This window comes from Eulemur rufifrons, chromosome 16 (genome assembly GCF_041146395.1).
Source record: "Eulemur rufifrons isolate Redbay chromosome 16, OSU_ERuf_1, whole genome shotgun sequence".
In the NCBI taxonomy this organism is placed as follows: domain Eukaryota; kingdom Metazoa; phylum Chordata; class Mammalia; order Primates; family Lemuridae; genus Eulemur; species Eulemur rufifrons.
The window spans coordinates 91,924,718-91,943,040 of NC_090998.1; the positions used below are offsets into that span (position 1 = coordinate 91,924,718).

The following is an 18,323-nucleotide window of genomic DNA, read 5'->3' on the forward strand; positions in this document are numbered from 1 at the left end:
TCAGGTCCCAGCTGGCCACCCAGTCATCAGGGGCACCTCTCTGGTAACAGGGAGACCTCCCCACAGGGTGACTGCAGGATGAAGTGGGACACTCTGGGGCACCTGGCACAGTGCCCACCCTAATTGTAGAGCAGCACAGCAGGCTGGCCAGAGGCAGGTGGGAGGCTGAGGTGGTGAGAAGGCAGGGAGGGGTGTGGGAAGCCCGTGGACACACAAGGCCAACCCGAGCCCAATAAACACCGAGAAGAGAACATGCCGGACCCATTCCACAATCCTGGAGACTGCCGGTGTTCACGCAGGGTTAATTTTCTGGAGTAAGATATAAACAATATGAATTTCTAAAAATGTGATTACAGTCACTTAATCTCCATTAAACACCCCTGGGCCCTTACTGAGGTTTTTGAAAAAAGAATAACCCCTGCCTTAGTATTAGAACTGTACTAGGAATGCCACTTGGTCAGACCATCTGGGGGGGAACAGCGAGCCCCGGTGGGCGCCGGCAGCTCCCCAGGCGCAGGCAGGGCTGGCGGCTCTGACTTACCAGGCTCTGACCACGCCCACTGAGGTGCCCAGGAAGGCAGGGAGGAACGAACTTACCTTTAAGGGGCTGGAACAAAGTTGTGGGTGTTGACTGTAGAGCTCATGTTTTAATACTAAAATGACACTTTTAGTCCCTTATTCACTAATAAACTGAAGCTTCAGAAAGAACTTGCTGACTAGGGACCTGCCCCCCTACAAGTGTGTGCAGCTGGCCAGGCTGGGAGCTTGTCCTGTCACCTTCTCACGTCGGAGTCCTCACCCTCCTGGGCCGTGCATGTCCCGCTGCCACGTCACAGACGCGTAAGGACCAGTGGACAGATGCACGCCCAGTGCCCCAGAATCCCAGCCCTGGGCACACGCCTCGTAAGCAAGACCACCGGCGCCCACCAGGACACAGGAACGTCCCAGCAGCTTCACTCACAGCTGCCTCTGGAGGTGAATGACCCCGAATGGGGATGCTGTATTCACACCACAAGGATGCATCACCAGCAAATGAAGAACAAACCTCACTACACACAGACAGACGAGCCTCATGGGGGTGATGCTGAGCAAAAGAACCCAGACACAGAACACATGCCAGACTGGCACGCTCGGCGGGAGGCTCACAGCAGGCGACACCACACCATGGAGGGAGGATCAGAGCGGCCGTGACCTCCAGGGAGCAGGGGCGTCAACCGGAAGAAGCCAGGATGCTCTGGATCTGGGTGGTGGCTGCACTGATGTCGCAGGTAAACAGTTGTCTACTTTACTGTAGGTGAGTTAGACCTCCACAAACGAGCACAAAGAGCAACAGACCCTTCTTGTGTTTGCTGACCGCCAGGCGGGCCCTGGGCCAGGCCTGCACGCAGATGATGCCCCACATAATCCCGCCAGCGACACAGGGACGGGGCGTGGAGCAGTCAGACTCTGGCCTGAGCAGCCAAGTCCAGAACCCAGGTTGTTGCTCAGCAGCATGGAGGCCAGGGCCATCGGCTTCGCAGAGGCCAGCAGCAGGGCCAGAGTTCCGACTAGGCTTGGGCCACTCCCTGCTCTCCACCACGCCGTCCTCGGTGCACGAGCAGGGCCCCAAATGAGGATCTGTCTCAAGTCGTGTGGACAAGAAGTAGACAGCAGGTGGGGGACCCAGATGGGCCCACGACCGAGTGGGAGCTCAGTCCACACTCGTACCCACCTCTTCCCTCCTCCCTCCCAAAGTCCAGGCAGAAAGTGTCTCCTGCCTGTCCTGCCCTGGCCACTAGACATCCCTCTGCCCGTGCTCCAGCCCCCAAGCCTTCCTGCCTCTTCCTGGACCAGGACTTCATTCACATGTGTTATTTCAACCCCTTCCTCGCCTCCAGCCTTCTCCCAACACCTAGAAAATGCTCAAGGCTCTTCTATGGGGTACAAAGGAAAGAAACTCTCCTTTGAGCCTGGGCCCCTCAAGCTACAAGCTACCTTGTGGCAACTTAGACAACACTGGCCTCTCCTCAATGCCCGGTCAACCACCACTGGCAAAGTGCCCCAAAGACTCCTGGATAAGGCAGCCCAGGCGCCCTCTCCACACCTGCCTTCCTGGGCCCCTGGGCAGCGCACAGCACTCGTGCCTCCGCTCCACCCTTGGCTTCACCAGGCTGCTCCCTCCGACTCTCCTTCCAGCCCGCTGACTGTCCTGTCTCCGTCTCTGGCCCGCCTCAGGCTCTTGTTCCTCCCACGGAGACTGGGACCCAAGGATCAGGGCTTGGCCTCTTGCACTCCATGTTGCTGCCTAACAAACCATCCCAAACTCAGTGGCTAAACTACCCTCTGTCTGCTCACAGTTCTGCAACGTGGACTGGGCTCAGCTGGGAGGTTCCTCTGCTGGTCTCGCTGCAGTCCCTGAGGGGCTGCAGTCATCTGGCAGGACCCCCTGGGCCCAGAAGGTCCAAGATGACCTTGCCCACGCATCTGGAAGTTTGCTTGGGCTGTCGGTGGGGCCACTGTCCTCCCCACAGCTTCCCCAGCAGAACAGCCTGGGTGTCCTACAAGGTGGCAGCGGCATTCGGTGAGGAAAAGCCCTGGTACACAAGCACCGCCCCAGCTCTGCCTGCAGCACGCCTGCTGCTGTCCTCCAGGCCCCACATCCCACGGCCCCGCCCAGTCACTGTGGGAGGGGGCATGTGGGGCATGGGCGCTGGGGGGCAGGGCTCATGGGGGCTCCAACGAGACAGGCACCACACCCTCATCACCAGGTACCTCTGAAGCCCCACTCAGACCCCTCTCTGAGCTCAAGGAGTCATCCAGCCATCCGCCCATGGGCGTCCCTGCTGAGTGTCCCACAGGCCCCTCAAACTCAACGTCCAGACAGAGCCCGCTCCTCCTTCCACGTTTCCTGCCACAACTCTAGGATCAAGTCCAAATTCCACGCCAGACCCTACCTACCGTCCTAATGTCACCTCTAGCCAAGTCCCTCCCCCTCGTCCTGTCCCAGTCCCTGCCATCACTAGCCACCTAAACTCCCCCGAACACGACTGCAAGGCACACCTCTGCTCAGGCCACAGCAGGGCTCCGGAAGGCAGGTCCCCCCGTCTGCCTGGTGCTGTGCTCCTCACACCAAAGAGCACACCCAGCTCCTCCCAGCAGCCCAGGTGGCAGCGGCCCTCCCTGGGGGAGCCCCCAGAGGTAGTGGCTGAGGCACAGGCCGGGGCCAGACGCAGGGCAGACCCTGCTCCAGCTGCACCAGCTGCGAGGCCATGCACAGGCTCCTCCACTCCGGGCACCTCAGGTTTCTCATGGTAAAAAGTAAGAGTAAGGTTCAAGTAAGTAGGAGAAGTAAAAGTTTCTACCTTAAAGGGCCATTCATTCATTCAACAAATATCTACCGAGAGCCTACTACATGTCAGACGCTGATGTAAGTGCACAAACGACACAGACAAAAACCCGAGAGCGGATTCTAGATGGGAAGGCAGAAACAAAGTGAAGACACAACAGCAGCCGCGTTAGAGATACAAGTGCTGGGGAAACGGGGCAGGAAAGGGAGGAGCTGGGGAGGGAGGGGCCCAGCTGTACATGGAGGTCAGGGAAGGTCTCCAGTCAGGCGGCACAGGAACGAGGACTCGGAAAGAAGTGAAGGAGTGGCCCACGGGGCCGTCTGAGGGACGAACGTTCCAGACAGGGCAAAGCAAATGTAATGGAAGCTGCCGGGCAGGTTCAAGGAACAGCAAGGAAGTCAGTGCCAGTGAGACACAGGGGAGTCTGTGGGCCATTGTCAGGTCTGACGTGACCCAGAGTGACATGGGCGCCGAGGACGGACATGAGTTGACTTAAGTTTTAGTGGGAGGCTAGGGACGAAGCAGGGGCCGCTGAGGAGTTCACTGCAATAACTCAGACTGGAGACCATGCTGACTCAGGCCAGGGGGACAGGCAGGACTGGGGAGAAGTGGTCAGGCGAGGGATACGATCTGAAGTTAGAACCAAAAGGATCTGGAAAAGAGATGCAGGGTGTGAACGAGAGACGACAGGATAATTCAAGACGTTCTGCCTGAGCAACGCAGCAGGTGGAATTAGCCGCCGTGAGCCAGGTGGGGGAACAGCAGAGGACCTGCGGGGCACACTGCAGAGCCTGGCGTGGGCAGTTAGCTCTGCGTCTCCATCAGACGTCCCTGGAGACACGTGCGTGGCAGGCGCACAGCTGGCCTGGCGGTCAGCAAAGCCGTGGTGTTCCAGGCCACATCAAATGCTGCTAGGAGGCCAGCGGGGAGGAGACCCGAGCACCCATCGCTGGCTTCGGCCACCTGAGGTCACAGGGACCCTGACACAGCAACCTGGGGAGGGCGGGGTGAGGAGGAGGCAGACAAGGGCAGACGAGCCTTCGGGGCTGCCGTTGAGTATGGCACAGAGCCAGAAAGACGCAGGCCGGGGCAGAGCGGTCAGGGCAAGGTCTGCTTTTCGTCTGTTAAGAAAGGGGAAATAGTGTTTCTCTCCCACTGGTACAGACCCCGCCCAGCAGTTGCAGTGTTCTGAGAACGCGCTGTCTGACACATACCAAAGTACCTCCGACAGCACGTGGCATATGGTGAGGGCATTGTCCCCTTACAAGTGCTCAGGATGGTGGAGGTGACACGTCAGCCTCCCCTCTGGACAGCAAGTGCTGAGGTGCAGGCCAGGGGGGCCTGCCCCACATCTCTGTCCCCCCAGCCAGGGCACGCCTGTCCCAGTACTTGGCCAGGCACGCAGAGGAGAGGCAGTGCGCAAGCAACCCGCTGGCCGGGTCAGCAGTTCCAGAGCTGCCGTTAAGGGCAAACGGGCTGAGACAAGAAATTCGGACTCTGCCATCTCAGCGCTTTGCCCCCAAACTGGTCACCGTTGGAGAGGGTGTTGAGGGCTGCAGGTGAGTCTGGCGGCTGCTCTGCTTCTACTGTTAGGGCAGGAAACGCATGACAGGGCCTTCTGCAGCACTACATCACATGACCCAACCCAGAGACTGCCCCTGGGAACAGGACAGGGCAGGGGCCAGATGTGGGCTGGAGGACCAACCACTACCCTGGGGGACCTGGGAGGGGCTGAGGCCCACTGCAGTCTCCGTGGGGTGAGCAGGCTCTGGGCAGCCCCTGCATGCCTTCTGTGACGGGCTCCTGCATCAGGAGCCCAGGCCAAGGCCACGGCACCCCCGCAGCAAGCCACCTCCCGCGGCACTCACCCGGTGCATGTCTTCGTACTTGAGGAAAAGCACATTCGAGTCCATGCGGTGCTCCCAGAACTCCTGCACATGCTCAAACCAGGAGCCGTAGCCCACTGTGGAGACAGGAGACATGGTGAGCCACATAGCTGGGGAGGAGAGACACACACACACAGGGGCCGACCCTGCCTCCACGGGGCTCCCCTTCTGCTGCCGGGCAGCCGTGACAAGGATACTGTGATGCCCACAGACCAACCTCGCAGAGTACTCCAAGCCCCTCACGTCCTGAGCAAGCCTCTCCTGCCAACAGCCTGCACCCTGTGCCCCTCCACACCTTCTGGGGATACCTTGAAGATCTGACCATTGGGGTGAAGGCCTCTGGGAAGGTGTTATCCACAGCAGGTCTCAACAGGACCCATTAGTTTATCAGCTTAACAAGTGGTCACCAGGAACGGGACAATGCCCAGAGGAACGGGGACAAAGAGCTGCTGGTGGGGGCCGGGTGGGTGTGGGAGGCTGGAAGACAGACCCAGAACATGGGGCCCTGCCAGGAAAGAGGGCCCCAGGCAACACCCTCAGTAAATCCAGGAATTCTCAATGACACCCTGAGCGCTGGAGAGGTAGGGAGCCCTGTCCCGACACCCACACCGCAGCCCCGCCTTTCCAGTGCCGCCGTACGCCCCAGCCTGGGGTGGAGGCACACAGGTAGGTGAGTGACAAACTCATCACATACCCAGCCTGCTTTGCAATGTTCTTTATAAAAACTATCGATTCTCACTCTGTGCTCACAAGGACATGCCCATCACTGGGAGAGTTTCTTCCAAGGGGACTTGGCATGACACAGAGAGGCAGGCCTCAGGGAAGGACAACCATGCAGTGGTGGGACCCTGACCCCACTGAGCAGCAGGAGGTGGGCCTGGCTGGGTAAGAGGTGTGGCCGAGGGTGGGGTCCTCTGAGGTTCCTCCGGCTGGGCCCTGACCGCCAGGCCTCCTGCAGGAGCTCCACTGCCAGGAGCCACCCCGCACCCCAAATGCCCTCTGCTCCTTCCTGGACGCTGCGGAGAAGACGAGCAGACACACAGGGCCAACCTGTAAACACGCATCTAAGCAGGCCTTCTCCCTTTACAGAGGGAAAAGCAGAGTCTCGGAGAAGGGAAGAGACACGTCCAAGTCACCAACAGGTCGGTAATCACGGGAGCCTGGACAGGGAAGGCCAGGTCGCCTGGCAGAAGGAAGAGTGGAATGGCCCCATGGAAATGGAAAGGAAAGAGAAATCCCTCCTCCTTCCAAGGGACGATGGATGAAGAAGTCCAAAACAGAGCCCACTGTCCACCCAAGGGACACAGGGTGCACAGGGAAACTAAGTCAGGACTTTGGAAGATCACGTGCTGACAGGGAGGGCAAGTGCACCGAGTCCCGGTGCGGCAGATGGACGGGACGTGGCGCAGGTGGCCGAGAGTCGAGTCTGCCTCTGGAAAGCCTCTCGCCTGGGGGGACGGGGGATGCAGGGTGCCAGGTCCTTCCAGCCTCTCCCCACCCCGCCTGCCTCTGCTCTGAAGAAGTAAGTGGAATGTTCCAACAGGAATACTTGGAAGGAACAACAGAACATCACTGTCCGTACCAGAAAGGACCCTGCCAACAGACCAGGTCCTCCACACGGCACGTGCCACGGGGGGCCGTCACGGGGTGTCCTCCACACGGCACGTGTCATGGGGGGCCCGTCACGGGGCATCCTCCACACGGCATGTGCCACAGTGGGCCCGTCACGGGGCATCCTCCACACGGCACGTGCCACGGGGGGCCCGTCACGGGGCGTCCTCCACACGGCACGTGCCACGGGGGGCCCGTCACGGGGCGTCCTCCACACGGCACGTGTCACGGGGGGCCCGTCATGGGGAATCCTCCACACGGCGAATCCTCCACACGGCATGTGCCACAGTGGGCCCGTCACGGGGCGTCCTCCACATGGCACGTGTCACGGGGGGCCCGTCACGGGGAATCCTCCACACGGCACGTGCCACAGTGGGCCCGTCACGGGGCGTCCTCCACATGGCACGTGCACGGGAAGGGCCCGTCACGGGGAATCCTCCACACGGCACGTGTCACGGGGAGGGCCCGTCACGGGGCATCCTCCACATGGCACGTGCACGGGGAGGGCCCGTCATGGGGAATCCTCCACACGGCACGTGCCACGGGGGGCCCGTCACGGGACATCCTCCACACTGTGCCTGTCATAGGGAGTCTGTTTATACAGCACCCTACACACTGCCCTTGTCACCTGCCAGGGTGGCCTGTGGGTATCCCCCTCCTTGGAGCGCTTAGGTCACAACATCCCTCTGGCAAGTCCTCTGGCAGGTACCTCTGGCCCCCACGCTACACCATGACCTGCAACCTCAATCCACAGGAATGGGGTCCTGGCGGTGCGCCTTGTGCATGTCGGTCTCCAGCTTCTGTAGACCCTCGGGCAGAGAAGAAAGCCTCCTGTCGTCCCAGGATTGTGCACTGGCTGGGGTCACTGAGGGACTGGAGATGCGTGGAACATGGGGAAGCTGAGTGGACACGTCAATGGGTGGCCAACAGGACCAAGGCAAGTGTGTGCAGCCTTGCACTTGATGGAGGGCAGAGTCTGTGACCCTGAGCACGTTCAGTGGCCTACAGCAGGGTAAGTTTTAACTGTCCTGGCCAGAGAAAGAAGCATGAGCCCTACTCACTGAATTTGACAGCCTCTAGCTATTTATGGTGGCTCCTCCCCAAGCTTCCGTAAAGGCGAGAATGCATGCTGGGCCTTAAGAAAATGGCTTTGGGGCTGGGCGCGGTGGTTCACTCCTGTAATCCTAGCACTCTGGGAGGCCGAGGTGGGAGTATCGCTTGAGTTGCAGTGAGCTACAATGACACCACTGCACTCTACCCAGGGTGGACATGGTGAGACTCTGTCTCAAAGAAAAAAAAAAAATGGCTTTGGAACCACATGAGTGGGTTGGTCCAAATGCCTGGCAGACCACAAGGGGATGTTCCAGATGGCAGCAGGCTGTGGGGGAAGGGAGGCTGGACAGAAGGCCTTTGGGTAGCCTCGGGATACAAGCACCACAGCCTCCTGCCCCCGCAGGCGGGCCGCTCCTAAGCAGGCACCGCCAAAGCAGAGAGTCAACGGAAGGAAACAGAGAACCACTCCAGGACTTCCAGGCCCTTGTGGATTTTTAAATTGCAAGCAACTATGTCTGCATGTGCTACTGTGCACTAATGAGGGTCTCGTCTTCAGCTAGGGCTACAGAGGCAGCTCCAGTTCAACTGCCCTAAGTTCCACTTAAATTTGGGGGCATTATATTCCTGGATTTCCATTAAATGTTTCATCCTAATATTGTCACATAACCTCCCTGCAGAACCTCTGATAAACCACGCCGAACAATGTAGCTGAACATTACTTTAGTTGGAAAATAAAATAGAAAGTGTATTTTCAGATCTGGGTGAGTAACAGTCTCAGTACAGATTTAACTAAAGTACAGATATGGCCCAGTTCAAAGCTCTTCTGGCTGCATACCTGACACTGCCCACGTCCCGTCCCTGGACATCCAAGGCTGTGGGAAGCCCTTGGGAAGGCAGGAACAGCACTGGGCTCAGCAGCTGCTGCCACTGCTCCTCAGGCAGCCCAGCAGTGGCGAGAGCAAGGGCTGGGAGGGAGTGGGGCCGGCTCCTCACATCCTAAGGGCCCACGTTCCCAAGAGCAGTGCAGGGTGGGAGCAAGCTCACTCCTCCCCAGGGGCTGGGAAGGGGAGCCAGAGAAGGGCATCCAGCACTCTTGGCCCAGCTGCCCCTCTCCCTGGGGGAGCAAGCTTCCTGGACAGGGCACTGTCCCCCTAAGTGTGCCCTACCCCAGCCACCTGCCTGTCCCTTAAGTTCAGCCAAAGGCTCAGGTCAGGCTGTCACACCTGGCTATGGCCTCTATCCAACAGTGACATCTGGGCTTCCGCTTTTACTGTTTTTATTCTCTCCATGTTCAAAACCCAGGCAGGAAGAAGGGATGTTTTCACTGAGGAACATCTCAGATACCCCCGCCATGCTGCGTAAGAAGAAGGGCTCTGGAGTTAGACGGACCCACTCTGCCACACACAGCTCTACATTTGTGGACAAGTTCATGGCGCCCGGGGCCTCAGCATCTCCATCTGTACAGTGGAAACCCAGGCCTAACCTGTGCGGTCACTGTCGGAACGGAGGCCATGTAGGGGAAGCACCCAGCACCTGCAGGGCCCTTCACAACTAACTGTTCCCATCCTAACAACTGCCCAGGCTGCAACACTCACACTTATCGTTCATAAACCTCCGGCAGAATTCTTGGAAGGTGCCTCGGTAGCTCATGGTTCGCAGGGAGCGGTGGAACTGGTAATAGGACACCACCAGATCCTTGGGGTTTCGAGCCATGTAGATGACCTGCGAACACAGGAACGGGTGAGTCAACCTCGCCTTCCCTCCGGCAGGGCAGGACCCAGTACAGGCCGCTGCCCCTGTGCAAGTTCAACCAACTGCAACATGCTTCTTGTGCATGACCCAACATCAAGTTGGGACCCATGTGCGTGGCTGCCGCGTGCTTTCACGCTGTTACTCTCCCAGCAGAGACATGCTCTTGCCCATACCACAGTGTTTGCCAGGATGCCTGCTTGAGTCGTTTATATTTTTGTCTTCTAGTACTCTTTAAAATCAGTAGAAGACAGAAAGTCATGATCCTGGGGATGAGAACCGTAGTCCCCATGAACTTGGAGCTGGGAAAGCCAAGACAATCCAGGTACAGAAAGCAGCAGGAAGTCCCCCACCCCCCAGCAGGCACCACTAGGCTTGGGCTGGCCTTGGCTGTGCTCAACTGTAAGGGAAAACCAACGAGGAAAACTTGAGTAAAATGCTGGGAACACCTGACCTAAGACAGCCTCTGAAAGGAGCTTGGCGTGTGTAGTAAGTTCCCTGGGAAGAGAGCCCCCTAGGCCAGGTGAGTGTCGCAGACCTACACCAGAGGTGCTTCGCGGGAGGGAGGTGGAGAGGTGGCTGCTTACCTTGGAGTCCCCATTGTGGAGGTCAGAGGGCAGGAAGCGGTAGGGCAGGTGGCTCTTGATGAGGCGGGGGGATGTCAGTTCCTGGGTGGGGTGGGAGACGGGGTCCGAGGGAGGGAAGGGGTCAGGGGGAGGAGTCAGAGGGGACAGGGGCAGGGTCGGAAGAGGCAACAGGGTCGACAGGGGCAGGAGGCAAAGAAGGAAAAGCTGTCATTCCACAGCCCACTCTCATACGGAGGGTCTTGGACTCAGCTGGGACCCAGCACGTCACCTAAGATGAACGTCTGAGACAGGATCGTCCTCCAGGCTGGACTCGGGGGGTAGAGACGAGGGTCCCTGTCCTCAGCCTAAGTTGTCCACCTGTTGCAGCCCCAGGGGTCTGCTCAGAGGACCGGAAGCCACTGACCAAGAGGGGCTCCACCAAGGAGGGGCTCCAAGACCAGACACGAGGGGCCACAGCGGCACAGCGGCCACTGCTGGACCAGCACAGCAGTGCAGACTCAGGCTCTCGCTGCTTCCACCTGCCCCTCGCACCAGGGGCAGAGCCAGAGTGCCCCTGTAAACCGCGGTGACTCCACACTTTCTGCTCAGAGCCGGCCCCGGGACCCCCGGCACCCCGCTGCACCGCAACCCCCAGGCTTGCCCGCTGCTCCAGGACAAGCCAGGACCCTCCGGCCATGGGGTCCCTCTGCTCCTCTCTCTTTAGCAGCCGGCACACGGTGGGTGGGCCCTTGGTACAGTTGTACTGAGCAACTCCCCAGGATTTCACATGGGTGGGGGGCACCAGGCAGCTTCACGGGCACCAGGGGGGTATAGACAGGGGCCAACTCACAGGGACTCTGGACTTGTGTGGAGAGCCACATAGGTGCCTTTGCCGTAGCAATGGGGACGGTGACACACTCAGAGCTGTGTCTCAGAGTGCTCAGCTAGCGGGAGCGCGGACAGGCGAGCGGAGGCTGCAGTATGGTCCGCGCGGGGAGTGAGGCCTGCGCAGGTGGAACGAGCACACAGCCGCATTGCAGGGGCAGGGTGGGCGAGACTGGGGTAATATTTCATTCTTGATACCAAGCATCTGATGCAAAGGCATCCTGCCCAGCTGCCCCAGCAGACGGGGGAGCCCCAGGGTAAGTGAGGGGAGGCCCAGAGCCTCTGCCCACCAGCAGTCCCTCACCCGTGCCCCTCAGACACCTACTTCCTTTCCACTGGCCAACTCCTCCACACTGATGTGTCACCACACCCTGACCAGATCCCAGGGCTGCTCGCCACAGCTCAGGCCTGTAGGTTTCTCCCGGCTATGTGCTCTCCCCCCACCCGCAGAGTGCTGAATCCCCTCAGGAGCAGCTGTCACTCATCAGGCTGTGACTGCAGAAACACCCAAGGGGTGAGGGCGGGTGCTGCGGGCCCGGAGAGTACCTTGATGATGTCCAGGCCCGGCTGCGGATACTCCAGAACCGGAAGCTGCTCATCGATGTTCATCAGGCCGATCTCGTCGGGGTCGGCGCCCTGGCTCACCAAATAGACCACCTCCTGCAGGAGGCTTGTACCTGGGGGAGATGCCGTGGGGAGGGGTGCTCAGAGGATGCCCCGGGGTCCAGCGCTGCGCTCAGGTCAACACCCACCACCCGGGAAGGGGCTGAAGGGCCCAGGTGCGGCCCACATCAGGGACAAGAGCACTGGACCAGGCCAGAGTCTCAGCCTTCACCCCCGCCGGGGCCCACGCACAGATCGGCTCTTTTCTCGAGGGCATCTGGAGTGACCAGGACCCCAGGCCTGCTACGCCACGACTCTAGCCCTGAGGCCTCCAGAAGCTGAACTTTCCAGTTTACACAGGAGTGGCTGGGGGCAGGGGAATGACTCGCTGGCCAATTAATTATTTGCAATGGAACTATGTCTGCCCAGGGTCTGCTAGAGCTGAACATATGTATGGCCCATGATCCAAGAAATCTTCCCGTAGTATACACCCAAGGGAAACCAGTGCTTGTCTACCTAGACCTGATCTAGAACAATCTTGGCCACATCATTTATGAAACAGCCAAAACTTAGAAACAAGTGTCCATCAACAACAGAATGAAGCCATCTGATAACCACACAAGGGGATACCGCACAGCAGTGAGAAAGAGTGAACTGCCACCGCGCACGCTGAATCCCGCAAACACAACGCTGAGCAAAGCCAGCCGACGCCAAAGGCTCCCTGTCCAGCGATTCCCTACGTTTCCATTCCCACGCGGTTCAGGAACGGGCAAAACCAAGCTACAGTGACAAAGGTGAGAAGAGTGGTCATCTGGGGAGGTTACTGACACAGAGAAGATACAAAGGAGATTCTGGGGTGCAGAATCATTAACTTGGCCTGGGGGAGTTCCATGGAAGTACACTGTGACATCATGACACATACACTGGTTTTTGTCCACGGTTCCTGGCTGACGACTCCCCTAGCCCTTGTTACAGCCTTCAGTTATAAGGTTGGGACACTTCAGGCCTCAGAAGCAGCCTCAGGCAATCGAGTCTCTCTCCTGCCCTCCTTTCACCTGCTCCTTTTTCTCCCCAGGGCAGGTCATAAAGACGGAATATAGACTCTCATCTTGCCCCGCCTTTGTCTTGGAGCTGGCACTAAAGAAATTCTCTGACCCACCTTGTCTGACTGTAGGTAAAAGAGCCCATTTCAGACGGGGCACTGCCCCATACCCGGCGGAAGGAATGCTGCCCAGAGAGGCGGAGCAGAATCTGAACAGACAGGCCTTGCCGGGTCCCCCTCAGTCTGTATTAGATCAGACCCTTCCTGTCCAGTCTCGTTTCTACACGGTTGTCCCTGCTTCGGTCATGCCTACCCAAAGAAGTCTCCGTAAAGGGCCCAAGAAGAGGACAAGGCTCAGAGAGCTTCTGGGGAGCTGAACACGTGGAAGTTCCTGGAGGGTGGTGCCCCCAGGGAGGGCGCGGGAGGTCCGCGCCTTCCCCATACCTCGCCCTACGCATCTCATCATCTGCATCTGCCAGTAAACACAAGCCGTTTCCCTGAGTTCTAGTAAATGAATCAAACCCAAAGAGGGAGTTGTGGGAACCCCAACTTGAAGCCAGCTGGTCAGAATTCGGGAGGCCTGGACTTTTGACCGTCTGGTGGCAGAGGCAGTCTTGGGGACTGAGCCCGCGCCTGTGGGGTCTGACGTGACTCCAGGTAGACAGCGTCAGAACTGGATTGGATTGGAGGACGCCCAGCCGGTGTCCGCTGCAGACTGATGGCCTGCTTGCTGGCGGGAGGCATCCCCACACAGCTGGTCCCAGGAGACTTCTGTGCCAAGTATTGCCGAGGGAGCGCAGAGGAAAAGCAATTGAGCTCCTTTCTCCGATTCGGGCGCATACATAAAACATAATTCAATCAAAAAGAGGAAAAATACCTCTGTCTGCAGGGGTCTGGTCAGCATAACCTGCCCCCCTGAGACTGCAGAGCGGTGCAGCCGATGGGAGTCTGCCTTAGCCTCACGCCACACCATTCGAGGCAGAGAGGCCTGCCAGGGGAACAGGGTGCTCATATGTGTTGGGGACACCCTCTCACCTGCCCGTGGGGCCACAGCTGCTCACAGGCCTACAGGCCTGCTGACCAACCCCCCTCCTCCCAAATCAGCGACACAGCCTAGACAGGTCCCTTGCTTGGATTTGCGGACCACCGCTCTGGGTGAACAGCATATTTGAGACTCGGGCTCAATGGTCCCTTTCATAGCTCCCCACTGTTCACAAATGGAGGCCTGAGCACCCAGCTGTCTACCCCGAGTCCACACCTCAGAGGTGCCACACCACAGTGCTCCTCCCTCTGCCTGCACACTCCTCCTGCCACCGCCTCTGCACGGCATCCTCAAGCCTGCCCTCCCTGACAGCCAGGGTCACCTGCAACACAAAACCCTGTGCTAAGCCACAGGGGCAGCAGGCCTGTTGCGCACCCCCATGTCTGCTGGAGGCAGGAAGAAGGGGGCCCAGGCCGGGCCATGAGCTGGGCTGGCCTGAGCGCCGAGTGCCGTCCGGGCACCCTGGAGCCAGGCAGGATCCCAACCACCAGTCAGCTGGAAGCAAAGGTAACTCGCGGGAGAAAGGTGGACCTCTGTGCTTTCTTCAGCCTCTGTCCCCGAGCCCCAAAGCAGCTCCAGGTCCCCAGTGACCAGGGCCATCCCAGTCACCACCTCATCTGACCTCAGAAGAAACACACAGCTGGACACTTCTGTCCCTTCACTTCAGGGCCCCCAGCCCTTGCCGCTGGTTCCTCATCTCCCCACCCTCATGGCGCCGACAGCCAGAGCGCAGCCCTGGGACCCTCCTCCAGGCCCGCCCGACGCGCCCGTGAGCTCCAGGCAGCTCCCCACTGCCCAGCGCCTCAGCAGGACCCGGCCAGCTCCAGAGGCAGGGCCAGGGCTTAGTGTCCCCCACAGCCCCCACTGCCCATCTCAGCAAACGCCACCCCACCCTCACCAGCTGCTCAGGCGGACGGCGGCCTCGCCTGGCTCACTGGTTCGCTGGCTGTGCTCAGCAGGCCCCCCCCCCCGGCCCTGCCAGCAGGTGTGTCCAGAGCTGACCCCTCCTGCTCAGCGACACTGCGTCCTCTCGCACCTGAACCACTTCCGGCAGGGAGCCCTCACAGCCCTGTCTGCCACCGCCCAGCTCACCCCACTTTCTAGTCTGTTTTCGACCCAGCAGCGAGGACCACGGTTTTCACACGGAAGTTAGATCCCACCACCATCCACGGATGACCCCTCCCGCCCCGCGTGGCTTCGTGCCTCCCTGTCAACTGCACTCTGTGTGGTCCACCGCAGAGCTCCTGCCGGCCGCCGCACTGACGCCCACAGCGCCCGGTCACTCCCACTCCACTGTCTCACATGCCAGCCCTGCCCGGAGCCCTCCCCTCGCCCGTCCGGTTTATGCAGACGTCTGCTTAGATGCCACCAACTAGCAAGAGCTCCCGGACCAGCCACGAAACTAACACTCCTGCCCTGCTGACCCCCACCCTGTCCCCGGCCCTCTGTGCTAACTGTACAGCAGCAGCCCATACCTTCCTCTATGTGCCCCAGCCCCACCGGAAGGACAGGGGCTGTTTTGTCTTATCCTTTGCTGTAGCAGTAGAGCCAGCACGTGGCTGTGCTCAACTCATATTTCCCGAATGGACCAACAACCCTGGGTGCTGCACAGATGCTGAGCAACCAGAAGGGCATGTGCCGATCAAGGAAGATGTCCTAGAGGAGGCAACTTCGGAGCAAAGGCACCAGAGGAAGAAAGTGGTATGATCTGGTGGTGAAAAAGCAGCTCTTTTTAATTCATACAGAAAGAATTTCTCAGGCAGTGGACACTCCCACCAACCTGAGAGGCAGGTACCACCATCCCCATCGACGAGACGAGACTCCTAATGCCAAAACGTGCCCAAGATTCTGTGTCACAGAAGGAGGGTGTGGATGACCTGCCTATTCCTCCTGGGGAGGACCGTCCACCCTGCAGCTCAGGACGGCTGCACTGGGGGTCTGTGCCCTTAATAATCAGACTGTGGGCAGAGTCTCTGAGATGAGCCTCTTCCAGTGACATCTCCGTCACCTATTTTTTATGCACCCTCCCCCACTCCTGCTGCCTGCAGCCCCTGCAGGCCAATGGCCCAGACACACATTCTCTGCACATTAAAACCTGGCATGAGTATAGGGCACTTCAATTCCACGAGTCCCATCCTCACCCCCATTAAATATTTACACCAGACGAGCAGCCAAAAGGAAGCTCTTCAGCCCCCAGGCCCAATGGCCCTCTCCAGCCCCTGCCAAGTCCATTTCCTGGTCGAGCAGCTCCAGGCCTTACCTTCTCCTGTGTTCAGTGTAATTCAACATGAGGTCAACAAGGACACACGGCCCGCCTGCCCTGCACCAGGGAGAGAGGAAGGGGGAACACACAGGACAACATGGGGACGGGCCCTGGCCTCCCTAGGACATAAAGCCAGCTGCCCAGGCAAGACATGACAAAATGAGCACAAAAAAAGATGAACTCTAGAAGATAATGACAATTATACTAACTGGTCACTTACCCAATTCCAGACACACTTCTAAGCACCCTGAACAGAAGACCAAAAGCCAAAGACCAAATGTAGGCTTCAGAGTCAGACAGCCCTGGCTCTGCAAGGTCTCTGCCAGCGCCAAGCTGTGGCACCAGCCCTCCTCCCACTGGTCTCTCCCCACCCGCGGGGCAGCGCCCCTGGGCACCAGTGAGAGCCCTAACGTTTCCTCTCCGTACCCGGCTCTGTGCTCTGGCCAGACCTCGCACCCCCCCAGAGCCCAGTGCCCCCAAGGCCCACGGCCTTCAACATGCTGCCCTTCCACCTGGCCAACGTGGCCTTGCTCTGTGGTCGCTACCCCAGGAAGCCTTCCCTGACAGCCCAAGTCTCCACCACATGCGTCCCTGGCCCCACAGGGCCCTCCCAGTGGCTGCTTGTCCTACTGCAGTTGTCACACTGTGCCTGTCTGGGGCAAGCTCTGTGAGGGCAGGGAACTGGCCTCTTAGTCACTACACCAAGTTTCCCAGAGCTGCTGCCAGAAATAACCATAAACTAGGCGGCTAAACCAACAGAAAGTAATTCTCTCACCGTTCTGGAGGTCAGAAGTCCTAAACTCGAGGTGCCAGCAAGGGCTGTGCTCCCTTCTGAAGACCGCAGGAGCATCCTCCTCCAGCTGGGCTCCCTCTCCTCCCTCCCGCCAGTGCCCCGGCCACCGAGAGGGGGGCCCACCCTCTGCCCACCGCCCTTTGCTCATTCAGCAAGCCCGTACCACGGGCTCATTACAGGTCCGGCCCCAGGCTGGCCCCAGGAGTCCAGAAAAAGCCACGGTCCCTGCCTCCCCTTCTAGAAGACACAGGCAATGTCACTTCCCTCTTCACAAGGCAGTGGGCATCACAGGACATGACGAGCGGGAGGGCCTCGTAGCACCTGCTCAGGGCCAGAGGATCAATAGAACAAGTGTCAACACTGAGCCCTGAAACCATGACTGGGCCCCACCAGCTGGGACTGCTCACCTGTAGGGACACCCCACAGTCTCACAGCAAACCGGGTGACCTCCATCCACAGCACGGGATGGGAGCCCTCCTGGCACCTCTGATAAAGCCACGCAGGGGGTGACAGGCAGAGTGTTACCCAGGCTAACACCCTGGGGCAGCTTACACACAGGGCACCCGGCGGGGGGCCCTCTGAGGGGCTTATAAGCACGTCCTGTTGCTGACAAGGAAACAAAGCGCAGGGTTGATGGCCCAGAGCTGGCAGGTAGGAGCCACATCTGGAGTGGAGTCCCACCTCCCGGCACGCCCAGGAGGAGCAGGGCAGGAGCGAGGGCCGAAGGAGTCCTGGTGTGGCCATGATGCTGCTACAGGACAGACGGGGGCGCCGTGGCTGCCAGGCTGGACAGGAGCTGGCGAGAGCACTTCGCTGCTGCGGAGGAGGGCAGCACGGGAGGGAGCGGCTCTGCAGCTGGAAGCCAGCCTGATGCCCTAGCAGATCCAGCCTAAGGGGGAGAAGGGCCAGGCACTCAAAGCAGAGCTGGCAGGCGCCACCTCGCTGGCCAGTGACAAGCCGCTCTCGCTCTCTAGCAGCTCTGCTGGAGTTCAAGGAGGTGGGATGTGATAATTCCTGTACGCTGAAATCACTCTTGAGTGGCAAAGAGGCCAGTACAACCCCCGGTGGCAGGCAGCGCACTCTGACACCAAGGGAAGCCACTGGTGTTCTGGGTGGAACGTCCCAGGAGCCTGGGCACGGCCTGTCTCAGGGCCAGGCATGGAGCCCATAGAAATTCCCACCAGAACTCCGGGCAGAACAATCAGAACAGGGCCGGAACCAGCTGGATCTTGGGGCTGAAACCCTTGGATTGTCATTCCCATAATTCACCAAAGTCACACACGTGCCTGGTCAAAAAGTCACATGGTTCTCTCCTCCCTAATCTCACTCCCCAGAAGCAAACCCTTGGTTGACTCTTTTTACCCTCAAATTTTCAAATAATGTGCTGACATCACTACTTCATGACCTGTACATTGTAGATGGGCTGCTGACTTTTGACTAAGGAACACGGCTGAGCCACGTTCCTGCACACACACGCTGCCCTCCTCCCGACACAGCCGCAGCA

The 18,323-nt window shown here is 59.3% G+C and overlaps 1 protein-coding gene across 1 annotated transcript in view; it reads right to left on the reverse strand.

Moving 5' to 3' along the window:
• Window positions 1–18,323, reverse strand: part of SULT4A1 (sulfotransferase family 4A member 1) — a 36,036-nt gene that overhangs the window by 4,359 nt on the left and 13,354 nt on the right. Inside the window, exons 2-5 of the mRNA XM_069490924.1 lie at window positions 11,623–11,753; window positions 10,213–10,293; window positions 9,472–9,598; window positions 5,195–5,289 (exon numbers count right to left, since the gene is read on the reverse strand). Of these exons, the coding sequence (XP_069347025.1) occupies window positions 5,195–5,289; window positions 9,472–9,598; window positions 10,213–10,293; window positions 11,623–11,753 (434 nt within the window). The remainder of the gene's footprint in view (window positions 1–5,194; window positions 5,290–9,471; window positions 9,599–10,212; window positions 10,294–11,622; window positions 11,754–18,323) is intronic.